We start from the raw sequence: 11,218 nt of genomic DNA, 5'->3' as shown, positions 1-11,218 counted from the left end.
TTAATTTATTTTATTTTATTTTGGTAAATGCGGAAAACAACACATTCTTCAGCATTTTCTTCCATCGCTGAATGCTGGGAGAAGTCCTTCCTTCACCAATTCACACTTTAGTGGAGCACTTTGGTACCTTTTCTTTCAAAGCTAATGGAGGTAGTAACATTCTTTTAAAAACTAGTTTGTTTCTAATTTAATTCAAATATCTAATTTATCAAATACATAAACTTGCTGTGATAATGTGCTCCTTAGAGTGCAGTTTCTGAAGCCCTATTTCTTGCTTGAATTTATTTATTTTTTATTTTTTTATTTTTTTGTATTTTGTTCAGGGTCTCACTACGCAGTGCATTAAATTCTAAAGGCTACAAGATTCTAGAAGCCAGGAAACGGGTGTTAGGTTTGAGCTTCATGGAGATATATGTTCTGACATTATTACATAATGTGATAAATGAGTTCAATTTCACCTTCCCAAGACATTTTTTTACTCAAAAAATCTAATGTCATCACTTGTCACATTGGAGTGTAATTCATTTAATCTCACTCACTTTTTTGTATTCTTTTTAAAAGGTATCATAAAAGACAAGCGGTTTGATTTAGATTCATAGTGGAAAATAAGATCTTAAAATTCTTTAAGTATGGCTTGGGAATCATAGAATTTCCATGCTCCTTATACCCTAGAAAACTAATCTTTCCTCTACTATTTAGAGCCATCTGCTTAACCACAGAGCTATGATTTCAATAATCCTTTATATCCCCACATTTATGCAGCAGTTTAATCCCCAAAGTCTTATATTGATGACATGTATAGGGTAGTGACTTCCTGGAGTTTGGTGCTTGAAGATAGAACATTAAAGAAATGATTATGATTTAGATGAAGGGGCCAGAGATGTAGGGAAGAAGCACAGGTGACGGCCTGACAAATACAAGGACCCGAGTTCAGGTCCCCATAACAAAAAGTAAAGGATTAGAATATTAGACAACTTCAATAGGGAAGAGGCCCCAAGATTGGATTTTGGATATATATATATATATATATATATATATATATTCTTAGACTACTATAATAGGCTTCTACTTCAGGCTCCTTGATTCTACTTAAAATGCATCCATTACAAAAATGGAAGCCGAACACATGAAAAGCATAACATGATCATAAGTTTCTTTTGGTTAAGCCTGTTCTAAAGGCTTTCCATTACATGTGAACAAGAATCTAATGCCTTTATCGTAGTCTGCAAAGTTGTGCTGCTCACCTTCACTTCCATTGCTGGTCATTGGACTTCTCTCCTCCAGCAATTGCCCACTGCCAGCTTCCCTGTCCTCTGTCCCCAGCTCCTGTCGATTTTTTTTTCTCGTTTGTTAATCATACTTCATGACCTATATATTTATTTTCACTTCTTCGAATTCTTGCCTTGGGTTTCTTATTAGTTTATTTATGTTCCCATTGGATGCCACTTCCATGGGAAATCACTCCTGAAAGCACTCGATAGAAGATTTTCTTCTTCTAATCACTGTCTATACATTTATCAGGGTTAGTGTAGAAAACTATGCTATGTGGAAAATAGCATTTTCCATCCTCTGGCAGTATATTAGTTGGGTACCCATGCATATCTTCTTGTGTTTTTGTTTATTACCAGATATTTGATATCTTTAGCTGTATTTGGCACATATTGATATATAATACACATTTGTTGAATGAGACAGTGACCATTTCAGTATCTCACTATGTTTAGTTCTCTAAGGCCATCCTACTTATGCTTTCTTGTTTCCATTAGATCATTTCGAGTCTCCAGGTTCCAAGAAAACCAACTGGTCTTTCTTATTTTCTTCCTACTTCTTTTCTCCCTGATTATTGTATTAACGCTAACCTTTCACGAGAGCGTCGTGACCACCTTTCAAAGGGGAATAAAAGTAGCTTCACTTCTCTTTGACGACAACTTACTCTTTCCAAAACCGACTGGGACATAAAGACAAAATACTTTCCACAGCTCGCTTTCTTTTTTCTTCTTAGGTAAAAATCATGTCATTCTTACGTCATCACAGCCTCACAGTTCATCTCTCACAAAGGGTAAAATCTAGAAAGGTTATGAATGTTAGAACGTCTTTCTCAGGTTCCTTGGGTGAGGACAGAAACATAATGTGCTTTGTTTTTCTTGTAGATCTCCGACTAAAGACATGGAGTCAGAAGAGAAGGAAATCGTCGTTTGGGTTTGCCAAGAAGAAAAGATTGTCTGCGGGCTAACGAAGCGCACCACCTCTGCAGATGTCATCCAGGCCCTGCTGGAGGAACACGAGGCTACCTTCGGAGAGAAGCGATTCCTGCTGGGGAAGCCCAGCGATTATTGCATCGTTGAGAAGTGGAGAGGCTCAGAGCGGGTTCTTCCTCCACTCACTCGGATCTTGAAGCTCTGGAAATCGTGGGGAGACGAACAGCCTAACATGCAGTTTGTGCTGGTGAAAGCAGATGCCTTTTCTCCGGTTCCCTTGTGGAGGACGGCCGAAGCCAAATTAGTGGAGAACACAGAAAAGCTGCGAGAGCTCAGCCCGGCGAATTACATGAAGACGTTACCTCCAGATAAACAAAAAAGAATTGTCAGAAAAACATTCCGGAAATTGGCTAAAATCAAGCAGGACACAGTGTCCTGCGATCGTGAGAGCATGGAAACGTTAGTTCATCTGATCATCTCTCAGGACCACACTATCCACCAGCAAGTCCAGAGAATGAAGGAGTTGGATCTGGAAATCGAAAAGTGCGAAGCCAAGTTCCACCTGGATCGTGTAGAAAATAATGGGGAAAATTACGTTCAGGATGCGTATTTGATGACCACTTTCAGTGAAGTTGAGCAAAAAGTAGACCCGCAGTCTGAAGAAAGCCAAACTCTGGAGGACCTGAATGAAAGTGATGGGATTGTACAGTTGGAAGAGCAACTGAAATATTACAGAATGCTCATCGATAAGCTCTCAGCGGAAATTGAAGAAGAGGTGAAAAGTGTTTGCTTTGGAATAAGTGAAGATGCAGAAGGGGCGGCTGCAGGTGAATCGGAAACCCCAAGTTTGGACAACGTCAGGTGTGATTTGGAGAAAAGTATGAAGGCTGGGTTGAAAATCCACTCTCACTTGAGTGGCATCCAGAAAGAGATTAAATACAGTGACTCATTGCTTCAGATGAAAGCAAAGGAATATGAACTCCTAGCCAAGGAGCTGAATTCCGTGCACATTAGCAAAAAAGAAGAATGCCATTTAAAGGAAAACAGAGGGAAGGAAGCTGAGGCTCCCTGCAGCAGCGGGGAGACACCCCCTTTAACTGAAAGGGTCTGTAACATGTATACAAACGACACAGACTCAGACACTGGGATCAGCTCGAACCACAGTCAGGATTCAGAAACAACTGCTGGTGACCTGGTGCTGTTGTCCACGTAATGCCAACGGTTTCCTTTTGTCCTGCTTTCCTGCTGTCTGTATTTGTATAATTTAATTTGGAACTATTTCAAATACACTTTTCTGAAAAAAACACACAGATCGTGTTGAAATACTCAGTAGGTAATAAAGAGTTGGGAGGCTTTTTCTTTGGTATAAGATTTACAATGTGACTTTATTATAGGTTCAAGCAATGAATTATTTATTAGGAATGCAGCAGAACTAGCTTATCAGTATAGAACAGGGAAGTAATTTAATGGGAATTATTTGATAATCACACAGCTTCTATTGGAAATGATTTATATAAATTAAAAATATTCTCAATATTGCAAAATATTGAAACTACACATATGAAGAAGTAATAGTAAAATGTGTGACATCTTCTCTCTGACAATGTGTTATCAGGCTTTTTAGTATCTGTAAGATACAGTGCTGTATTTGCATTAATCCAAATCTTGGTGCTTTTAGTACTTAGTTTGTACCATCTATCATGTCTATCACTTCCTGAATGCATCGACGTGTTTATGCCTCCATGACAGGTGGCTGTTGGGACATGTTTGGGGACTGGCTCTGGGTTAAAGTAAGTATAGTGCAGGCAAAGCGAAGCACTGCATAGTAACTCTTTTTTTTCCTGAAAAAAAAAAAAAAGCAACAACCCTGGTTATTCAGAGCTAGGCATCTGTTTTTTCTCTGGAAATTGAAGTCTTTTGATCAAATCTGTGTTAGATGCAGGTTCTAGCTTGGAGGTACAGTGCGAGTTAGAGAAAATCAGTTATGGTCTTGTTCCTTTATGCCCTGCCTACATAAATGAAATTATGAAACTTAAAGTTGCTTGTGCGAGTAAAGTAGCATTCGGCATGCCAGCATTAACTACTTGTCCCCAAATGCATGGTGGGAAGTTTACAGGGACAGAAGAATTATTCTGTGTGATGCATTTCAGATTGTCTTAGTACTTCCCCCAAAGTGCTTAAATGAGTTTTGTACTTTAAGATGTCCTAGCAACAGCTCAGTTATGCTATATAAACACAACAATTTGAATGGGTTATTCATGTTCTGCTTTGCATGACTGTCTCACTAGTGCCTTATATTTGGTTTTCCTTGATTATTAATTAAGAATTTTATTTTCCCCTTCTTTGTTCTTCCTTTCTTACTGTCCACCTGCCTGTCTGTCTTCCTCCTTTCTCTTGCCTCTCTCCTCCTTTCCTTCCTTTCCTTCCTTCCTTCCTTTCTTCATCTTGGAAAGAATCATATTCTTTTATTGTATCGGTAGCTGTGCACTGCTGCAGTCTCAATTTTGTTTTCCTTTTTCCTTAGCTGATAACTTTCTTGCATGTACAGCTACACAAATATGAATATCATTTTATATAGGCTTTATATATAATATTGGTTAAGATCCTAAGTATGTCTTGTTTCTTGCCTTTTTATTCATACAGTAGTAAGGGCTCTACTTATTATTTTAAATTTGAAATAATTATTAACATTTTAATAACTCTATTCTTATTGTACTCTTTCTTAGAGTTCTTAATCTGTTTCTTCCTTCTTGCCTCTCTCTCATTTTTATGACCTTTGAGGTGATATTTAGAATTTCTATGTTTCAATTTTGGAGATTATTTGTGTTGTATTCTTTTAGACCAAAACTTTTGTAGTCCATATTTGTAGTTTGCTGGTAAGCAAGACAAGAATTTCCATCCCAGAAAAATATAGTGGTAAATAATAAGTAATAATAACATGGGTTATATTTTTAAAAACAGGAAATAATCACTTGTGAAAGTTTATGTACCTAGTAGCCTAATAAATCATTAAACAAAATGGTAAGATGGTGATGTATTCAATGTTTTCTATTATGGATTAAACTTAGAAAATCACGTAAATGATAAACCAATTACAATGTTTTTCTAAAGTGAAAGTAATCTCCTTGGATTACTCTTATGTTTTGTAAGAAAATATAGGAACAATGCTTATGTCCTCATGTAATTAACCTAACTCATTTCAGAATTGCTTTTTATGGCAACGGATTAGAGATATAAATTGACTTTAGTAACTTTGAAATAAGATATCTTCATGCTGATAAAAAAAAAATCATCCAATATAAGGGTTAATCGTATATTTTATGCAATAAAGCAAGCCCATTGATTTTCAATTCACTTAAATTTTTCTACTTGAGTTTTAGTTATTGCAATATGTCTATATTTTGATCACTGCTGCATTAAATCATTCAATTAATATAGTTAATCTCTCATTTAGATTTGCATATTATTACATAAATAGAAATATTAAAACACAATGTCATTAGACTAGACACTAGCTATCCATTACTGCAAATGAGTACAAATATGGGATTGTTTAAGAATTTAGTATTTTTAATACATACAAAAACTTTAAAATAAAGCTTTTATAAATTCTAAAAGAACTTGATGAGTTGAGTCTCCAGTAACGCTATGCAGCTAGAAGAAAATAAAGGCTGACAGTTCTTCCTTTCCACAGAAAGACTAAGGTCTTCACAGACGAAACCCTGCCTGGGCCCTGTTCTCTCCATAGGCCACACCCTGCAATGCTCCCCATTTTCATGGTGCTTAAATGTCACCTTTTTATGTAATCCTTTTATTCAATTCAACCTCTTATAACCCCTTGACTCCCTGCCCACAGAATAAGAGATGAGTTTCACCTTTACTTAGCATAGACATCTTCCCCATATTATATTTATTTGAGAGCTTATCTGATGGCGCTCCTCCGGGGGTTCCTAGGTTATTACTTTATTACCTGTCTTGGCGATTTCACTCACTCAGCATTTTTACTCCCTCAAGTATTTGAGTCAAATGGTTAGATTTTAGGTCAGTGGCATCTTTGTGCGTTGTTTAACATGCTAATTGTTGTTTGCGCCCTTTGCACATAAGTATGTATTTTAGCAGATTTAAAGTGTTCACAGGAATTCTATAAATGTTGAGGGGTAAGCACTCAATTTTAATGTTTCTAAGAAATATTTTTCAATATGAATCACTTTTTAAAGTTGACAATAAAATAGCACATGGTTGTGTGGTCCCCTGTGATGTTTCTGTCATATGCACAATGTATAATGTTCATATCAGGATAAGCGCAAAATTTTTAATTCTTAGGATTATTGATCTAAAAATCAAACATCTTTCCAAGGCAATTCAAATTCAATTCAAATTTGTAGGACTTTTCTTCACCTTCTGTACTTACAAGACTTTATTGTACAATGGGGCTTGAAGTTGAAGACACACCAAATAACTCTGTAGTATCCTAACTAAATATCTATTTTTATTCTTGCCTACACAAAAATGATTGCTTATCAGTGTGTACCATCTATTCTGTTCTATTAAATTTTTATTTTAATATTTATTTAAATATCTTCTGTACATTACAAAACATAGTTCTGTGGCTGCCTACGATGATTGCTCGAGGTAGAGTTATTATTGTTCTATTTAAAACATATTCTTCTAGTGACAAAGGAATATCTTTCTAATCCTGATATACAGACATAAAAATATTAGAATGTTTCTTTTCATGCTGCCTGCCTTGTTTAATAAGCTCTATGTGACAAACATAAAGAATATATAGCTTCTTCATGTTGTAACTAATCCAAAATAATAAAAGAAATAACTGTAACTTCTTTTGATATTATCTTTCTGGATATGTTACATGGCTACATTAAAAATTACTTTGATATAAGTTTGAATTGTATCATTGCTAACTCACATGACTTAAAATATTATTTAATGACCACATAAATATACAACATATAAGACTTTCCAATATTCTGTGAAAAAATCCTAATTTTATGAACTTTATCACATCAACAATGAAATTACTCCAATGCAAAAGTATTAAAAAATATAAACTTGGCTTCCAGAATCCTTTTTCTTACTACTGTGACTACTTCAGAAGAAGCTTTTGAATTTGGTGTTCTAAATAACTAAATCACTTGACCACAGGAAAATCCACTCATTCATTTTATTAACGACCATGAGTAACATTATTGAAAAATTGGATATAAGGTCCAATAAAACACACACGAATAGGTCACCCCTATTTCCTCCATCAGTGATTTCAATAATGAAAGGAAATACACAACAGATATTTCAGTAAGCTAGATTTATCTCCAGGTGTCAACAATTGTTTTAAATGAAAATAATATTTAAATTCTATAATTAATACTTTCATATCACAACACAAATATCTCAATGATTATCTTGATTATTCAAATTAAAAAGTTGAGTTTCATATTTTCTTATGTAGAGCTATCAGAACTTTTTACTGACAGCTAATCTCCTACATATTTTATTCATATATATATATATATATATGTTTATATAGGTAAAATAAGTGCAATATATACAACTTAAATTACTCAAAAAATGGGCATCATAGAAACTAAACATCCTAGCTCTGTGGCATATCTATCCAATACCCTCATTCAGACATAACAAATGTTAATTATTATTATGAATTATTCTAGAGATAATAAATACATACTTCAGAAATATATATTTTTCATAAACATCTTTTCTACAAAGGATTGTGGTGATAAGATGTTCCGATATTTCGCTTTCCTCTATAGTACTTCTTATTCCGAGAGGTGCTCTTTTCTTTGGTGCTAGGCAGGGGCATCGAATCCAAGACTCTCCCTGACCGGGCAGGCACTGTGCCACTGAGCTACATCCCTGGCAGATGTCATCATGTTCAGGCAGTGATGCCTCACCTTATTCAGTGGTGAGAGGAATTTCATTATGTTAGCAACATAATTGAACTAGCCCTTTCTGATTGCTACCACTGCAGTCTCTGAACATTTTTTGTGGTATTATAAATAATGTTATTTTGTCAGTGAATTTCTGTGAAGCCAGATATATAAACACTGGGTCAAATAATGACAAGCACATTCCTGTTTATTGTACACCTCTTCCTACGTATGAGATGTGTCAATGAATGGCTTTCACTGTGACTTTCCACATGTGCATGGCGTATACTTTGTCTGTAGCTATCCTTTTGCCCTTTCTTGTGACCTTCTGTTCTCCTCCTAGTCCCACTTTTCTTCCTTAATGGTGTTCCTTCCACCTTCATGTAATTTTCTCTTTTTCCAAATTTCATAAATGAGAAAAAATGTAACAGGTTTTTTTTTTTAAGTCTGACTTACTTTGATTAAAATCATAGATTCTGTTTCTGCTCATGTTAGTGCCTAATGTTTACACTCCTTGTGGGGAGTTGGTACCTAGACACCACGCACTGCAGTTCCATATTTAGATCCACCTTCTCTTTCCTCCTCTCCGCTTCATCCTTCTTTTGATGCTCTTCCTTTTCTGTGCAAGCATCAGCACACAATGTTCACTTTCCCTATGTGAAGTTGGCACACGTAGATGACACCCCCAGCTTCATTTCATTGCCCTCTTTACCTTCCCTCCCTCCTTCCTTCATACTCCATCTCTCAATCTCCTTTTCATTTGAGAAAATCTACCTCCTTACTTCCTATTACCTAACATTGATTTTGCTCTTCATTTGTACTTCAGGTTTCTTGTGTAAAAGAAGAGTAAATATCTCACATGTCAGATTTATTTCACTCGACTCTCTCAGAAGTCACCCATTGCCCCACAAATGACTCAAGACCATCTTTTTAGTGGCAGAGTAGTATTCCACTGTGGCTGTGAAATGCTCACTATGACTGTGGTACATAAAATTTTTATAGCAAAACATTAAAAATATTTCTTCTGTTTGATAGCCTTCTACCATTGTTTTTTTGGTGGTGGTGGTGGTTGTGGTGCTCTTTTAAGCCTTTCCTGAGCATAAAACAGAGAATGGTGAACAACACAGAGGCTCTAACATGAGCTGAGATTATGAGCAAAACGCTGCAGTTCCAGACGTCAGATCCCTCCCTTTATACTGATTTTTCAAAATAAAAGACACGGTTATAAAACAGAATTTGAGCATTTGTACCCCAACCTTGGAAGGTATCTGTATAAATCAAATATTTTTGAACATTAGAAAATATTAATAATAAATTTCAATGAAACTAAATCCAAGTAGAACATAATTGGGAAACATACTTTTCATATCTATATGTTTTACATATGTATAATAATCTATAATAATAATTTATAATAATTTTTCAAAATAAAAGACAAAGTCATAAAGTAGAATTTGTTAGGTTATGTAGAGTACTGCATCATATAGATTTAGTACATGCATAATAAATCTTAGGAATTTCTTATTTTTTACATCTCTATTATCTTTATCTTTTGCAGTCATTATATGAGGTTATGACAGTGTAATTAAAACTCAAACCTCTACCTCTCCCAATCTCTCTCTCTCTCTCTCTCTCTCTCTCTCTCTCTCTCTCTCTCTCCTCTGCATCTCAAAAGCTAGAGTAGCACTCTAGGGTTGTCAGTATCAGCTTTAATAGAAGAAAATAGTCATGAATATGATCAATGGAAAACATATGACAAGGGAAGAAAACATCACTGCCTTTCTAGAACAGAACACTGTGCTAGAAATAGAGGTATGGAGGAAATTTTAGTATTTATTTGTTTTATATTTCTAGTGCTTTAAAGATATTAATACCTAATACTTGTAAAAATTTGTTTATAAAACTAAACATAAGAAGTCTAGCATCATCCCAGTTATACAATGGGTGCACAAATGTTAATTCATTAATATAAGTGTCTCAGTTATCTGACACCCAAAATGAAGGAAGGAATGGTTTATTTAACTCACAGTTAGTGAAGGTTTCAGTCCATACTTGGCTGGCTCCAAGGAAGAGCAGCACATAGCAGAGGGCAGCAGTTCACGGTGGTGGAAAACAGCACAACATAAATAGCAAATGGGCAGGAGCTGTAGTACCAATGGCTACTGCGATCAAGTCTGTCTGGGATGTGTTGCGTTCAGGCTATCTGCCCCCAGATGGGTGCAGTACTCTCACCCATAATCCCAGCAGCACTCTTACCAGTGGATGATGTGAATGGATCCCAGTGGATAATGTTAATCACAAACTAGAAGTCTGCCCCATGACTGTATGAGGCTTCAGAGGACAACTACCCACAAACCATAACAACAAATGATGAAAGAGGGCCTACCAAGTAGCTCAGCAGATTCAAATGCCTGCATGCAGACACAGGGGCCAGGGATTTGATCCTTGGGTATGCCATGCCAGTCCCACCCCCAGGGCACGCTGAGAAGGTGATTGGGAGTGGGCATGGTGGTGCACCCCTGTAGTCCCAGCTCTTGGGAGGCTGTAAACAGGTGGATCACTGTGAGTCCGATCTAGTAGTGAGACCCTGAACACCCTGTAGACCCTTTCCTAAAATACAAAATAATAATAATTATTATATTAATAATATTTATTAATATTATTATATATAATTATTACTATTATATATAATAATAATAATAATTCTTATTATTATTATTATTTAAACTTCTATCCATGGGTAAAATATTACTTGCACATTATATTCAAAATAAACATTACAATTGGTCTACCTGTTTCTATTACTTAGAAAAAAGACATTAGATAGATAGATAGATAGATAGATAGATAGATAGATAGATTTACAAACCTGTCTAATCAATAAAAGCACCAAGATTCCTTGTTAAAATAAAGATTGCTTTACTTATCCTACAGAATTTGATTGAAGAGGCTTTGAATAGTAGTCCTGACCGCTATGAGTTTAAGTAGCTACCTATGATTTTAAATCAAAGTCACTGGAGTGTGGTTTATTAATTCCAGCATGAGTAGTGACTAAGAATTTTACCAACCTGAAGTGAAGGTATGTGAAGTCAAGCATTCCCAAGCTCACTGACA

At 35.5% G+C, this 11,218-nt stretch overlaps 1 protein-coding gene across 4 annotated transcripts in view; it reads left to right on the top strand.

Annotated features, from left to right (window-relative positions):
- The window catches only part of Rassf9 (Ras association domain family member 9), a 28,706-nt gene extending 25,204 nt beyond the window's left edge, over positions 1 to 3,502 (top strand). For all 4 annotated transcript variants that reach the window (XM_023716270.1, XM_023716269.1, XM_012515358.2 and 1 more), the window contains one exon: positions 2,151 to 3,502. In XM_023716270.1, the coding sequence (XP_023572038.1) occupies positions 2,151 to 3,411 (1,261 nt within the window). In that variant the 3' untranslated portion in view covers positions 3,412 to 3,502. The remainder of the gene's footprint in view (positions 1 to 2,150) is intronic.
- The last annotated feature ends 7,716 nt before the right edge of the window (positions 3,503 to 11,218 follow it).

Source organism: Octodon degus, unplaced genomic scaffold, assembly GCF_000260255.1.
Source record: "Octodon degus isolate 3935 unplaced genomic scaffold, OctDeg1.0 scaffold00004, whole genome shotgun sequence".
Lineage (NCBI taxonomy): Eukaryota > Metazoa > Chordata > Mammalia > Rodentia > Octodontidae > Octodon > Octodon degus.
The sequence above is the reverse complement of the archived record's forward strand: the minus strand, read 5'-3'. Positions and strand labels throughout refer to the sequence as shown.